This window comes from Populus trichocarpa, chromosome 6, assembly GCF_000002775.5.
Source record: "Populus trichocarpa isolate Nisqually-1 chromosome 6, P.trichocarpa_v4.1, whole genome shotgun sequence".
Classification (NCBI taxonomy): Eukaryota; Viridiplantae; Streptophyta; class Magnoliopsida; order Malpighiales; family Salicaceae; genus Populus; species Populus trichocarpa.
The window spans coordinates 23,185,448-23,200,531 of NC_037290.2; the positions used below are offsets into that span (position 1 = coordinate 23,185,448).

General features: G+C 33.2%; 2 protein-coding genes across 3 annotated transcripts; both read left to right on the forward strand.

Annotated features, from left to right (window-relative positions):
• Window positions 1-1,021: 1,021 nt before the first annotated feature.
• LOC7470693 (ATP-dependent zinc metalloprotease FTSH 4, mitochondrial) lies at window positions 1,022-6,949 on the forward strand. The gene is made up of 7 exons (XM_024603491.2): window positions 1,022-1,272; window positions 2,213-2,300; window positions 2,645-2,905; window positions 3,329-3,565; window positions 3,670-3,794; window positions 4,398-4,874; window positions 5,716-6,949. The coding sequence occupies exons 1-7, from the start codon at window positions 1,246-1,248 to the stop codon at window positions 6,643-6,645; spliced, it is 2,145 nt and encodes a 714-aa protein (XP_024459259.2). The 5' UTR covers window positions 1,022-1,245; the 3' UTR covers window positions 6,646-6,949.
• Window positions 6,950-11,663: 4,714 nt separating this feature from the next.
• LOC7470694 (uncharacterized) lies at window positions 11,664-15,054 on the forward strand. 2 transcript variants are annotated; one of them, XM_024603714.2, is made up of 7 exons: window positions 11,664-11,935; window positions 12,255-12,373; window positions 12,508-12,590; window positions 12,833-12,954; window positions 13,503-13,667; window positions 14,062-14,155; window positions 14,447-15,054. In XM_024603714.2, the coding sequence occupies exons 1-7, from the start codon at window positions 11,911-11,913 to the stop codon at window positions 14,682-14,684; spliced, it is 846 nt and encodes a 281-aa protein (XP_024459482.2). In that variant the 5' UTR covers window positions 11,664-11,910; the 3' UTR covers window positions 14,685-15,054. The 2 variants fall into 2 exon arrangements, with proteins under 2 accessions (XP_024459482.2, XP_002308555.4); XM_002308519.4 differs by lacking the exon at window positions 11,664-11,935 and adding an exon at window positions 12,007-12,162.
• The last annotated feature ends 30 nt before the right edge of the window (window positions 15,055-15,084 follow it).

Here is a 15,084-nt window from a genome sequence, read left to right on the forward strand (position 1 = left end):
ATAGGATTAGTGGAGATATGTTTAAGTTACTTCGGATATTTTATATAATAAAAAATATTTAATGCTTTTTAAGATAAAATTAAAAGTGAAATTCATTCTTTTAAGATTTAAAAATTTTATTAAAAATTATTTTTCAACAAAATTTTTTTAACATGGAACATTAACATAATTATAATAAATTATAGATAAATAAAAAATTTGATCTTAAAAAACTTTTAATTGATATATTTTTATGAAACTCAAAACTCACTATCCCACATTAAAACAAAATATAATACCATCTTATAATTTATAGGGTGAAAAAAATGAAGAGTCAAGAACGAGTCCACCCAAAATGGCTTTAAGAAACTGTTTGGGAACGCGGTGTAAACCGCGTTCCCAAAAAATTTATTTATTTTTTTGGCTAAAATTTAATATATTTTGTATGTTTCAAATCGTTTTGATGTGCTGATGTCAAAAATAATTTTTTAAAAATAAAAAAATATTATTGACATGTATTTCGACACGAAAAGTTATTTGAAAAGTAACCGCAACTACACTGTCAAATACTCTCTAAATTTATGCAACAAACACTCACTCAACACGGGCACATCCCCGTATTATGGGGATTAGATTCTTGTTTGTATTTTTTTTGTCGATTTATTTTAAATTTGAATTTGAATCGATTATAAATAATTTTTTGACTTATAAAAAATTAATTTTTCAACCTATGAATATAAAGAGTCTAAACACTATAACTTTGCTTGGCTTACCAATAAAATCCCCCGTTATAATCTTTTTATATAAATGGATTTAATATATGAAAAGTGGTTCGAAGTTGCTCGTAAAAAAAAAAACTGATGTCGGTGGGCAAAAAAGACATTTCAAGAAAGCACACCGCGCAGGAGGCACAGAAATCAACTTGCACTTGAACCACACCGCAAGTTAGAAGCTCGTGGTGAACAATTTTTTTTTTTTTTTTTTAAAAGAAACTCTAATAAAAAGAGATCTAAAATAAATAAATAGAACGTTAAAGGATATTAAATTTATTTCTCGAAATAAATTGAAACCTCTCTTTCTCACAGCACAAGAAAGACAAGACAAGACAACCAACCCCTTTCCTCTCCTCTCTTTCTCACATTTCTCTTCCTTCTCTCGCCACCCACACACATCTATAACCATCTCCACATCGTAATCACTGTATTAACCAGAAAAGAGAGAAGCGAGGCCCAAAGATCAGACCTATTCTTTGATTATTGCCAGGTCATGGCTTGGAGGCGCCTAATCACTCAGGTCACTTCGATTTTCCTCTTCTTTACTTTAATCAAAGGCTTGTTTCCATTGATTTGTATTATTGTTTCTTTTTTTTAATTATTATTATTGTTATTATTAAGTTTGAGATTGTTCTTTGATTGACAAAACCCTAGTTTTTCTTCTTCTGTTTGCTAATTGATTCGGGCCTGTTAATTATAGGGAGTTAGAGTTATTGAATCTAATTGCAATTTGATTATTAGAAACTGGTTTCCATGTGTAAAACAAATGGGAAGTTCTATGTGAAATTTTATTAGATTGCCGAGGGAAGTTGTTGAATAGGGGAAAAAATAGGGTTTTGAATTTGTGATGATGTGCTATTCTTTATTGAACAAGGTCGGTAAAAATATTTGGGTCTGGCTCAAAAGTCTGTTTCTTAGTTTCAATTGTGGGATTAGAAGCATAGATTTTTTTTTGAGAAAAATATCTGTTTCTTATGGTCATAATTGTAATCACTTTAAGGAAGTAAATTGAATCCTGAGTTCATAATTTTTTTAGGTGCTTGATTGTGTGTCAATTCTCGCACCATAACTAGTGATACCATCAATAGTTTTCCAGCTGCTTAATTGATTGCGTAACTGCACAGATATTTTCTGATTCAATTTTCTATAGAAACAATGGTTTATGGTATATGCAAATGCTTGTGTAACTGCACAGATATTTGCATACGGAGCCAAGAGCAACTTATGGCCTGCTAATTTGTTGGGATTAGTTGAATTAAGCATGGCAATCCTTTGTCTTATTCTGTTAAGTTCTTAAAGCTGGTGGCTTTCTAAAAAATAGTTGAAAAAAAATATACAAGGAATTAGTATGTAAAATGTCTAAAAGAAAGTTGAAAAAAAAAATACTAGGAATTAGTTGTAAAATGTCATGGTGATTCTCTTCTCTTGTTTTATTGAATGCTAGATTCATTTTGTGACAGGTTTCGAGGCATCAATCAGAGTTGGGACAATTCAAAAACTTGTTTGTCAGAACTTATTTTCCCATAAACAAGTTTGGAGGCAGTGTAGGTATGTTATCTACCTTATAAAAACTTGTGGTGTTAATATGCAGAGACTAGCTTTCTGGTAAAAGGTATTAATTTGTCAGATACCTGTTGATGTGGAGGTATCATGGGCCAAAACATGATGACAATACTGCTCCTAACCTTAAGAAAATGAGTGGCATTCTTTGTCTTTAAATATTGAAATCTTGTATTTTTACTTTTTCTGCATGTTAACCTTAAGTGATATTTAAGTGTCGATAAATCAGTATCTATGATGCCAACTTGGAATTGTCTGAGCCTGACGTTCTATCTGCATCTTTTTTCCTTGTTTATACTTTGATGGTGAAATTATTCTTTATTTCTGTGCAGGGAATAGGATTTTAAATGCTGAGAGGAGGTTCCAATCAAGTTATGTTGGTAATTTAGCTCGTAGGATGCGTGATATGGATGATGGTAGTGAAGTTCTACAACTTAAAGAACTTCTACGACATGATCCTGAAGCAGTGATAAGACTTTTTGAAAGTCAACCATCTTTATATGGCAATCCTTCAGCACTTTCTGAATATGTTAAGGCATTGGTCAGAGTTGACAGGCTGGATGACAGCGAGTTGCTGAAGACCCTGCAGAGAGGTGATTGTGGGCAAAGAGGCCCCTCCCCCCCAAAAAAAGAAAAAGAAAAAATATATATATATATATATATATATTTTACATTTGCTGTTATTTTACTGAACAAGGTCTCCATATCATTGCAATGGTGTTTTTGCAGGATGTTATCCCCATCGTGTATAGAAAATAAAGATATTGCATGCTGTCAAAATTGGGTTTTTAAATACTCAATTTCCTTGCCTGTAATCAGATGCGTGGATGGAAATTTCTTTCCTTGAATTAAAAGATCTCCTTACATGCTTTGATTAGAATCTGTAGAATATCGTAGCCTTTCAGAATCTTTTCTTTGGCTATTTGAACATTTATTTTTGAGTTATGCCCTCCCTACACATAGTGGCTCTCGATGATTTTGGTTTATTAAGCTAGAGCTGTCTTCAAAATTTGTAGGTATTTCCAACTCAGCAAGGGAAGAGGAAAGTATAGGAGGTCTTTCAGTTTTCAGGAATGTGGGAAAATCTACAAAAGATGGTGTTCTTGGAACTGCTGGCACACCTATTCACATGGTGGCTACAGAAGGAGGGCATTTTAAAGAGCAGCTTTGGCGTACAATCCGCACTATCGCGCTGGCCTTTCTGTTGATTTCTGGTGTGGGCGCTCTTATTGAGGACAGAGGAATCAGTAAAGGTACAGTGGAGTCATGATATGTTTAATGCTCCATTGTTTGATTCAAACATAATTTCAATTTGATGTTCAGTTCATTCCTTCATTTGTCGTGTTTCATGTATTAGGACTTGGTCTAAATGAGGAGGTGCAGCCTAGCATGGAATCTAACACCAAATTTAATGATGTAAAGGGTGTCGATGAGGCAAAGGCAGAACTAGAAGAAATTGTCCACTATCTTCGAGATCCAAAGGCAAACACTTATTTTCCATTATGGTCATCTCTCAATGTTGTCTGACATGGAAATGCCTGTGGTTTGGTGGACACCTAACATGCATTTCCAGCATCAGATACACTATTACATATTTTTATGTTCTCTTACCATGCAAATGAATATTCCAAGCCTTCATAAATAGGCCCTGATTCTATCTGTTCATGCAAACATCCTTTTTATTTTCTTATGCGCTCGTAACTGTTATCTATTAACGGTAGTGGATGATGCCTTTCTATAGACTTAAAACTTGGAAATTTCATGTGTTGATAACATGGTTTATCCAAAATGCAATCATTAGCTAAGTGGTTAAAAGTTCAATTTCTCCATGTTAATGAGTTATATATTGAATTTCCCTCAAACTCTAAAGCCGTCGTTTCCCTTGAAATCTTTTAAGCATAAAAATGTTTTTTTTTTTTTTCCTTAAATGATCATTGCTAGCAGGTAGTCTGGAATTATAGATGTGTTTGATGAAGTTTCATGTTCAATTTTCTTTTGGTTCATGCTTTATCATTTCCCCATATGTTTTTCAAGTTTAAAATTTCAATCTCTCTCTTAAATTATTGTTTGCCTTCCCTTTTACAGCGCTTCACTCGTCTAGGTGGCAAGCTCCCTAAAGGTGTTTTGCTTGTTGGACCACCTGGCACTGGCAAGACAATGTTAGCCAGAGCTATTGCTGGAGAAGCTGGGGTTCCTTTTTTCTCATGCAGTGGCAGTGAGTTTGAGGAGATGTTTGTTGGAGTTGGAGCTCGAAGGGTGAGGGATCTTTTTTCTGCTGCAAAGAAGCGGTCACCATGTATAATATTTATTGATGAGATAGACGCTATTGGAGGAAGCCGCAACCCGAAGGACCAACAGTACATGAAAATGACTTTGAATCAGTTGCTTGTTGAATTGGATGGATTTAAGCAAAATGAAGGTATCATTGTGATCGCGGCGACGAATTTTCCAGAATCACTGGACAAGGCACTGGTGAGACCTGGACGGTTTGACCGCCACATTGTTGTTCCTAATCCAGATGTAGAAGGCAGGCGGCAGATTATGGAATCCCACATGTCAAAGGTATTAGTTTCCCATTGCATAGAAATTCAAGGTGTATGTTTTGGAGGTCCGAGTCTGACCTTAAAGCAGCAACGTGTGGTGCTTTGAGAGGATACTATATGTTCAAAATACCCGACCCAAGTACTTAACCCTTAAGCATTTGGCTCGAATTTGCATCCATTATTGCCTCTAGCTATTGAATGGTTACATCGTTAGTTACCTGATAACTCGGTTGGCCATAAAAATCATATGATGTTCCTTTCATGATTTCAATGGCAACAATTTGGTCAGGCATTTGAGTATCGGTGCATGAACTTAATGATAACTTTGGTGGTCAGAGTTAGGTTTAATGTGGTAACCCAGTCTGCCACCATTGGGTAGATGACAACCAACAGTGTCAGACTAACAGCCACCAGTGTTGGTTTCTAAATTTGTTCCATCAAGGTTTTCTCTATAACCAATCAAAGTGTAATCAATTCACAAGAAAAATATGTCTTTAGTTGATTTTTGTTAGGTGATTAGATTTGACATGTGATTATTTAAATTTTATAATTGTTTGCAGACTGCAGTGACAGAGCAAACTGCAACTTAATGGTTGAAACTCAGCCATCATTGGCAAATAGCAACAAACAATGGCAGACTATCCTTTCGTGATATCATCTGGCATGTGCTCCAGTGGCACCAAAAATTTGTTTCAAATAAATAATTGCTGATGTGAGCTAGAATGATAATATGGGCGGCCGAAGTTAGGGTTAATATTACAGCACAGAAATTATCATTTTGAGTGACCAGAAAATCTTGTTTTTAGTATCATTATGATGAATAACTCAGGAATATGTGACAATCCATTGTGGTTTTGCAGATCTTGAAGGGTGAAGATGTTGATTTGATGATTATTGCTAGAGGGACTCCTGGTTTCTCTGGTGCTGATCTCGCAAATTTGGTCAACATTGCTGCTCTCAAGGCTGCTATGGATGGTGCTAAATCAGTGACCATGACTGATCTAGAATATGCAAAGGACAAGATCATGATGGGAAGTGAGCGCAAGTCAGCTGTAATTTCTGCCGAGTCACGGAAGCTGACGGCTTTCCATGAGGGTGGGCATGCCCTTGTGGCCATCCATACTGAAGGGGCTCTTCCTGTTCACAAGGCAACAATAGTTCCCAGAGGTATGTCTCTTGGCATGGTTGCCCAATTGCCCGACAAGGATGAGACAAGTGTATCTCTCAAGCAAATGCTTGCTCGGTTAGATGTTTGCATGGGGGGTCGGGTTGCAGAAGAGCTGATTTTTGGAGAAAACGAAGTTACCTCAGGTGCTTCTTCTGATCTCCAGCAAGCTACTAATCTTGCTAGAGCAATGGTTACAAAGTTCGGCATGAGTAAAGAAGTTGGAGTTGTCACCCACAATTATGATGACAATGGGAAGAGCATGAGTACTGAGACTAGGCTTCTTATTGAGAAAGAAGTGAAATATTTCCTGGAAAGGGCTTACAACAATGCAAAAAAAATCCTCACCACCAACAGCAAGGAGCTTCATGCGCTTGCTAATGCTTTGCTTGAGCAAGAAACGCTCTCAGGGAGTCAGATCAAGGCTCTGCTTGCCCAAGTCAATTCTCAGCAGCAGCGGCAACAGCCGCAGCAGCAGCAGATAGTTGCATCACACAGCAGTTCACAGTCCAACCCTGTGCCCCCCTCGACCCCTAATCCAGCTGCATCTGCCGCCGCTGCAGCCGCCGCCGCCGCCGCAAATGCAGCAGCTAAAGCTAAAGGCATTGCTCCTGTTGGATCTTAGCATAAAAACTGTTGGTGAGGCTTCTTGTCAAACTGCTGTTTATTGAATTTAATGTGCATATAGTCATTGACCAACATTTATGTGTTTGGGAACTGTAGTTTGATTGCTGCCAGTGAGGTTCTTTTTATGTATTACTATGAGTCCGTGATTGACTTTGACCGAAAGCGGTAGAAGAACTAGATGGTAGTAACTTCACCAGGCCAGTTGTAGCTGTTACTTAGGATGGCCTTTTTTTTTCCCCTTAAATGGCTCTTTGCTAATACGGTTCAAATAATGTTTAATTGGAATTTTGCCCTTCTTGCTAGTTAGCTGTAAAGTTATTAAATAATCTTTTTTTTTCTTGATTAATCTGCAAATTTAATGACTTACAATCAAAATAAGATTGCCTTGTAATCAAGGGAAATTCCGGTGGTCCCACAAATGTTGACACCCAATTCCATTAAAAAAAAAATTCCCCTGTTGCCACACCCCCAATTCCTCACCCTTGTAATAATTTCTTCTTTCCATCAGCTGTTATAAAAAGTAAAAAAAAAAACATCACTAAAGACGGTTGACAAATGGGATCTAAGTGTGTGCTTGTTATTTGTTGTGTATAATGTATTTTAATTAAAAATATATTTTGAGTTTTTTTTTTATATATATATATCATGTTAAAATCAATTAAAAATATTTAAAAAAATATTAATTTAATATCTTTTTAAGTAAAATATAATTTGGTGAGCTAGGGTAAACGAGCAAGGAAACTTGGCAACACACGTGGTTGTGTATGGAGTTTGGTTGTCGTATTTTGGAGGTCGTGCTCTGCCTCCGGTTGTCCACGGTAGTGTTGGAAATAGCTTGGTGAGCTCTTCACGATGAAGCGGCCCTGTCATTGTAAAGTGTGTGACAAACTTTTTTTTTTCTTGGGATTCATGCTACTCAGCCAAAAAAAAATTATGTTATTTTTTTGTTTTAGATTGTTTCTTATTTGATTCTTATTTTTTATATTATATTTTGTTTTAGATTAATTTTTTAAATTGTTTTTATTTTATTTTATGAGTTAATTAAAAATTAAATTTTATAATTTTTTTTTGACAATAACCCAAAATCTAAACTTAAGAATCCAATTACTTTTTTCTTTGTCCTTTTTAAACAAGGTTAAAGGTTACAAAGGTATTGAATGATTGAATCACAGGGACCTGGGCTGCCGAGCTCAAATCAAGACAAAAAAAAAAATTTGAATAATGCGATTCCAGTCTTCGAGATGATTAAAAAAAATAAATCTTATAATAAAGTTATTGTATACAATATTTAGATTATTACTAGATGTCATGCCGCGGGCTTGTGGTATGTTTATGCGTTGTCAAATTATATAGAGAAAAACTATTGCAATCCATAATGTTTTCAAGAAAAAAACTACAAAGCTAAATTCTTAATTAATTTAATATTAAAAAAATAAAATCAACAAAGAAAATTTTAGAAACAATCATAAAAAAAACAAAAGGAAAAAAAAATCATGCAGGGAAACACTGTAACAATCTATAGTGTTTCATGAAGAAATATACAGTTGTAATTCTCAACCAGCTCAATATTAAAAATAATAAAATCGATAAAGATGATTTTGAAAAAAATCATAAAAAAAATTCATGTAGGGAAACACTGTAGCAATCCATAGTGTTTTAAAGAAAAAAAACTATGAATCTAAATTCTCAACCAGCTCAATATATATAAAAAAATCGACAAAGACAATTCTGGAAAAAAAAATCATAAAAAAGGACAAAAAACCACGTGGGGAAACACTGTAGCAATCCACAGTGTTTTAAAGAAAAAAAACTATAAAACTAAATTCTCAACCAGCTCCATATTAAAAAAATAAAATCAACAAAAAAAAATAAAGAAAAAAACAAAAAAAATGAAAAAAAAGAAGATAATTTTGGAAAAAAAAGGCAAAAACAAAATGAAAAAAAAACATGTGGGGAAAGTTAAAGTTAAATTCTCAACCAGCTCAATATTAAAAAAAAATTCGAAAAAGATAATTTTGAAAATAAAACATGTTGGGAAACACTGTGGCAAAACAAAAACCATGTGAGGAAACATTGTAACAATTCACAGTGTTTTAAAGAAAAAATCTACGAAGCAAAATTCTCAACTAACTCAATATAAAAAAAAATCGATAAAAACCATTTTGGAAAAAAAAATCATAAAAAAAAACTATGTAGGGAAACATTATAGTAATCCGTAATGTTTAAAGAAAAAAATTACAGCACTAAATTCTCAACCAGTTCAATATTAAAAGAAATCGATAAAGATAATTTTGAAAAAAAATACAAAAAAAAATAAAAAAACAAGAAACAAAAGAAGAAGACAATCTTGGGAAAAAAAGAAAAACAAAAACATGTAAAATGAAAAACAAATATGGGAGGAAAAAACAAAAAAAAATGTGGGGAAAAAAAAGGAAAAAAAAAAGGCAAAACACAAAAAAAAACAAAAAAAAAATGACAACAGCAAAACAAAAAGATTAAAACAGGAAAAAAAAACATGTGGGGAAAGTTATAGTACTTTTCCACACGTTTTAGAATATTTGTTAATTTATTATAATAGTGTAATTATAAAATTATTTTTAAATAAAAAAACCTTTGAACTAATATTATTTTTTATTATAACACAATTGTTTTTTAACAATTTGTACGAGGATAAATAGGTGATTTAATATTTTTTATAATAAAATTATTAATTTAATCCTAAAACAAAATAATCCTAATGATTGCTACTCTTAGATATTTTTGTGTTTTTAATTTTTTTTAGAATATTGTAATTACTTTGATGTTTTTAAAGATAAAATCATCAAAACTCTCATTCAAGGGTTTTTTTGTCATTTTATATTGGTTTTATTGTGAATTTCAAGGGTACTTAAAGGCATTATTGTAAATTACATCTATTAAATATAATTAAAAAAACTTATTAGCACATGCATAGCACGAGTTGGCATGTCGATGGCCCCTGCACTGTTTGGGCAACACGTGAGGGGTCATCCGACCACCGAACACTGCCTTCAAAGACAATGTTTGAAAGCTCCCGGCGTCCCCAATATAATGGAGCGATGCGTCTCCCGAACACACATTGAGTTTGACATCACTAACCATTTGTTTTCCTTCTTCTCTCTCCCCACCCTTTAATTCCACACCACACCCTTCAAAAAATTATACTAATCCTTGCAATTTATTTCTCCTTCATATTTGATCTTTGTCCTTTTAATTATTATTTTTTAAATTTTAAATAAACAATGAAATTACAAATGTTTTTAAATTTCATCTGCCTTTGAATTTTTAATCTTTTAGATTTGGTCTCATTCTTTTGATTATTAATTTTTTTTATCTTTAATAAGCTATAAAATTACAATTGTTTTTCAATTTTCCCCCATTTCATTTTTTATCTTTCAAATTTACTCTATTTTTTTATTGTTATTTATTTTGTTTGGAATCATTTATTATGTTGTTTTTTTTTTTTTTACAATTTTATCATTCATGGGTTTTTTTCTTTCAAGTTTGATCCTCGTTTTTTTTATTGCTATTTTTTTTTGGCAAGTTTTTAAAATTGGTTTATTTTCACAATTTTATCATTTAAAATTAAATTGGTTGGGAATTAACTTTCTTGATTGAACCCTATTCAAGGATTTCACGGGTTGTGAGTTTTAAATATTAGATCAGGTTTAGTAGGTTTGCCGAAGTTGGCTTGATTTTTTTTTCTTTTTAAAAGCTAATATTTTTTTATTTTTTTTAGAGATTTGCTTTATTATTTTTTATAGTTTTCCTTTGATGAGATTAGTCTTGGGTTCATTACCAGATTCATCGGTTTCAAATGTTAACATGAGTTTACTTTTGTTATTTATCCTTTTCTAAATTGATTTATTTAAATTTCATCCTTCGTCATTTAATTTATTTCAAATTGATCTTCATACTTTTTTTTTCTTTCCTTTTTATTGGGTTATCTTGATCATGCGCTCATGATCACGAAGTTTGTGACTTAACTCAGGTTAACTAATATTTTTTTTTCCATTGCTATAGAGTTAATCTTAAGTTCAGGATCAGGGTTACTGGTTTCATCATTTAATATCATTTTTAAAATTAAGTTATTTTAATTTCATCATTTAATATTTGATTTATTGGAAATTGGTCTTCATATTTGTTTTTTCATTTCCTTTCTATTGAGTTATTCCGATTATTTTTTCTTTTACAATTTCATGATTTATTTCTTTCTGTTAAATGTGATCTTCATTCTTTTTATTGTTGTCTTTTTTCCTTTAAAAAGTTTTCTAAATTGATTTTTTTTTCACGATTTAATCTTTCAAAATTAAATTGGTTGATAATTAAGTTTCTTGATTAAACTTGATTCAAGGATTTCATGATTTCCATTGTCACGGGGTTTGTGGGTTAACTTATATTTTTTAAATTGCTTGTTTTTTTAAATTAAATTTTTTTTTGTCCTTTAACATTAAATTGTTCAATAATTTAGTTGCATGCTATTATTCAATTTGTTTTCGACCATGTTCACCCTAGTATCACAACTAGGTTAGAGATTTTGTATCTTGACCCGAATGGGCTCAGATCAAGTTTTTTTTTACCTTTTTAAATTATATTTTTTTCTTAATTTTCATCATTCAATATTTTATTTGTTAGAAATTGAGCTTCATCTTTTTTTTTTATGGAGTTATCATGTTCTCATTTGATTTATTAAGAATTAGTATTCAAATTATTTTTCCTACGTTTTTTTTATGAGATTATCGTAATCTTATTTCTATAGTTACAAAGTTTGTGAGTAAACCCGATTGAACTTGAGTTTTTTTTTTTGTTGTATTTTTTATTATTTTTATTATTTTACCTTTTATTATTGAGTTCTTTAATAATTCAGATTGTCTCAAATCGAATTTTTTTAACTTTTTTTTTCATTTTATTTTTTATGTGTTTATTTATTATTATTGGATTTTTTTTAATCTTACTTAAATCACCAATCTAGTCTTAAAATAGAATTGAAAAATGATGAAAACCAAACATTCATTCGTGGCTCTTGTAAGACAACAAATGTTTTTGTTGCCCCATTTCCTTAGGTCTCATGCTTAATGGCATTCGTCCAACACCACGAGTCCACAACCATCAAGATCACGAGGCCTAACGCTGTTCAGGTTTCTCAAAACATAAATCATCGAGTGTTGAGAGTTGAGACTCCCTCTGCTCTGCTCTTTTCATCACCGCGTCTTAAATTTACTCAAAACTCTAAACACCATTTCCCATGACTCAGTCCCTTGCAAACCGAGGTAAGGTGGCCCGCCCACCACTTGATTTAATTATAGACAGAACAAAATCATTTCTTTCAAATTTTTTTTATCCAGACAAGAATAATTTTTTATCTTCTGAGCTTCTTTATGATTTATCTGATATGGGTCATAAAAGTGTCGTTGAAAATTTAAAATTGATAGTGTTCTATGAATTTCTAATACTGTAGGCATTGGTTTTATGAGAATTGTAATGTTCATAATCTTGGGTCAGTTTCATTTTAGCTTTCTATGTTTATGAATTGTCAATATTCTCTCATGATCATCCCTGTGTATGAATGTGTGTTTGATCTGTTGGCAGCTGTCCAACAACGGAGAGTTGTTATAGAGAACAACCATGGCGAGAAGCTCTCTGGGATATTACATGAAACTGGTTCTAAACAGCTTGTTATTGTGTGCCATGGATTTCAGTCGTCAAAGGTGATTTTTTTTTATATTATCTATTCTGTTTTTTCCCTTCTACAAGAACATATTTTGCACCGTTTGTATGTCCGTTCTGTCTAAACAAAACTATTGGTTAATCTTTTTGATGTTTTTGCACCGTGTGTGTACAGGAACGGATACCAATGGTAAACCTCGCCGCTGCTCTGGAGAAAGAAGGAATCAGTGCCTTCCGTTTTGACTTTGCTGGAAATGGGTAAACTTTCTTTGCGATTAAAGAGAATGAGAGCACATCCCATCAATTATTTTTAACAGAGTGAGATAATAGGCAGATGAATCTGTCAATGATCGTTTTGGTGTTTGTGGTGGCTACTATACCTTTTGTTTGCATACAATTGGCTAGACTCCGCATTGCGAACTTCATCTTTTAGACAAAAAAAAAGTCAGTATATTGATAACGAAATATTGTTACGGATGTTTCTATTCTCCACCTTCCAGGGAAAGTGAAGGCTCATTTCAGTATGGTAACTACCGTAGAGAAGCTGAGGATTTACGTGCTGTGGTTCAACATTTTCGTAGGGAGAATCGTGTGATAAGTGCAGTTATTGGACACAGTAAAGGTCTGTTTGCTTCCTTGCTCAGTCTATGTAGAATGAAAGAACCAAAAAAGAAATGAAATTAGACAGCATGTCTGGAAATATGTGTGAATTTTGAGCAGAGCGAGTGTTGCGAAGTATAGATACATGTCTATTTGCAGATTCAAATCTTTTTTTCCTCTGATGTAGCCTTTTTGTTGGCATTCGAATAGCATCATATTCACTCCATATATGTCTACTGATGCACTAGAATATTGAATTTATGTGGGTGCACGGTTTTCATGGGTCAAGTAAGGGTGTTAATATTAACACTGATAAATTTTTATTTGAAATTGAGATCCTCTTAAGTGCTGAAGAAATGTTCTCTCATCTGAAGTGGAACCACTTTGATTATGGCTAATGCATTAATGACAATTCTTTAGAAAAGAAGTTATGATATTGCTACATGCACAATATGCTTCATTAAAATTTAGCTGAACCTGGAAAATCAAATGTAAAAAAAAATAATATATTATTGCGATTTATGTCTTGATTTCTTTGAAGGGCTAGTTTGATCCAAGATTATATTGCAGGTGGAAATGTGGTGCTCTTGTATGCTTCGAAGTACAATGATGTCCATGCAGTGGTTAATATTTCTGGCCGGTTTAACCTGGAGAAAGGCATGGAAGGCCGCCTGGGTAAAGACTTTCTGCTAAGACTCAAACAACATGGATATATAGATGTCTTTAATAGAAAAGGTAAGCGACTGCATGTGATTTTGTCATATGCTAATAGATCCTTGTCCTTGTATTGTTCCTTGATCGCAAAAAAGTGTTATAATGTTAGATTTTAGAATTTGATGCTTGTCTATCTTTGATATAACAAGGCATTGTGTAGTTTCCTGCCTGCCAGACATCGCTGATGAGAAATTATATTTAACAAGGACAAGTCTAAGAAGATTGTAAGCCATTGGATCATGAGCTTAATGTGGGACCCAAATGTGGGTTTTGCTAATCTAATGGCTCAAGTGTATAAATGAAACTTTTTCTTGTAAATTTTCTTAAGAAATACCATCACTCATAGCTGATATTGGGTGGTGTTTGTTTGTTAGATTAACCCAGCACCTGGTTAATTTTTACTGTCTTGTTGCAGGAAAATTCGAGTATCGTGTGACTGAAGAAAGTTTGAAGGATCGATTAACTACTGACATCCATGCAGTCTGCTTGTTGATTCAACAAGAGTGCAGGTCAGAAATTGCAAAGTATTCATTTTCACATATGGTTGATATGTTTTTCCATGTAATATTTACGGGGAGGAGATATTGTTTTGGTGCTTTCTTTCCCTGAATTGAACTAGAATAAGAAAATAGCAACATCCCAAGTCACCAACAATTTGAAGAGCATACCATTGATCTCTGTCTCGAAACATCTTGTGGGAGCTCCGGCTTATCCTATCATTTGTTCTTTGTTGCTTCTTGCAGTGTATTACAGTATTTTCAAATTGTTGGGTGTTGTGATCTTAATGCTGTTAATTACAGGGTATTGACAGTCCATGGATCCATGGATAAATTTGTACCGGCTGAAGATGCTTTGGAATTTGCCAAGTTCATACCAAATCATAAACTACACATCATAAAGGGAGCTAATCATGAATATACTTCACATCAAGGCGAGTTAACTTCGGTTGTACTAGATTTCTTGAGGGAAAATTTTAATGCAGAAAAAGACATGCCTAAGTTACCATTGAAGGATCATCCTTTTCGTTCTCGACTGTGATAGTTTCACTGACGTCAGAAGAATAAATTAGCTCCCTGAGCAATAGGAGAAATTAGTTGCAAGTCATTTGGAAGAGTTCCTGGAGCTACAAGTTGAGCTACTCTGTGTCATCACTCACCTCCAATGACATGACGGCATGACCTGAAAGTCAGCCTGGTTAAGAATTTTCCTAGCGACTGTCCACGCATTTTGGGCATTGTGTCATGAGCTTGGCATCCTGTTGCTCGTAAATGAAGCTTAAGTCTTGTGATTCAGCCACACTGCTGTCACAAATTGTATGCACTGTTGAACTTGTGAAAAAGCCTATGGTAAAAAAAACGTATTCTATATTTTTGTGAATCTCTAAATACAGCAAAATCATTACTATCAAGACTTCTGTTTTGAGAAAAGAGTAGGATTT

Excerpts from the sequence above, each read along its gene's own strand:
- LOC7470693 (XM_024603491.2), top strand. The coding sequence starts at position 1,246 with ATGGCTTGGAGGCGCCTAATCACTCAG. Across the intron at positions 1,273-2,212 it reads GGAGGCGCCTAATCACTCAG|GTTTCGAGGCATCAATCAGA; the intron begins GTCACTTCGATT and ends ATTTTGTGACAG. Across the intron at positions 3,795-4,397 it reads ACTATCTTCGAGATCCAAAG|CGCTTCACTCGTCTAGGTGG; the intron begins GCAAACACTTAT and ends TCCCTTTTACAG.
- LOC7470694 (XM_002308519.4), top strand. The coding sequence starts at position 12,135 with ATGAGAATTGTAATGTTCATAATCTTGG. Across the intron at positions 12,163-12,254 it reads TGTAATGTTCATAATCTTGG|CTGTCCAACAACGGAGAGTT; the intron begins GTCAGTTTCATT and ends ATCTGTTGGCAG. Across the intron at positions 13,668-14,061 it reads AGATGTCTTTAATAGAAAAG|GAAAATTCGAGTATCGTGTG; the intron begins GTAAGCGACTGC and ends GTCTTGTTGCAG.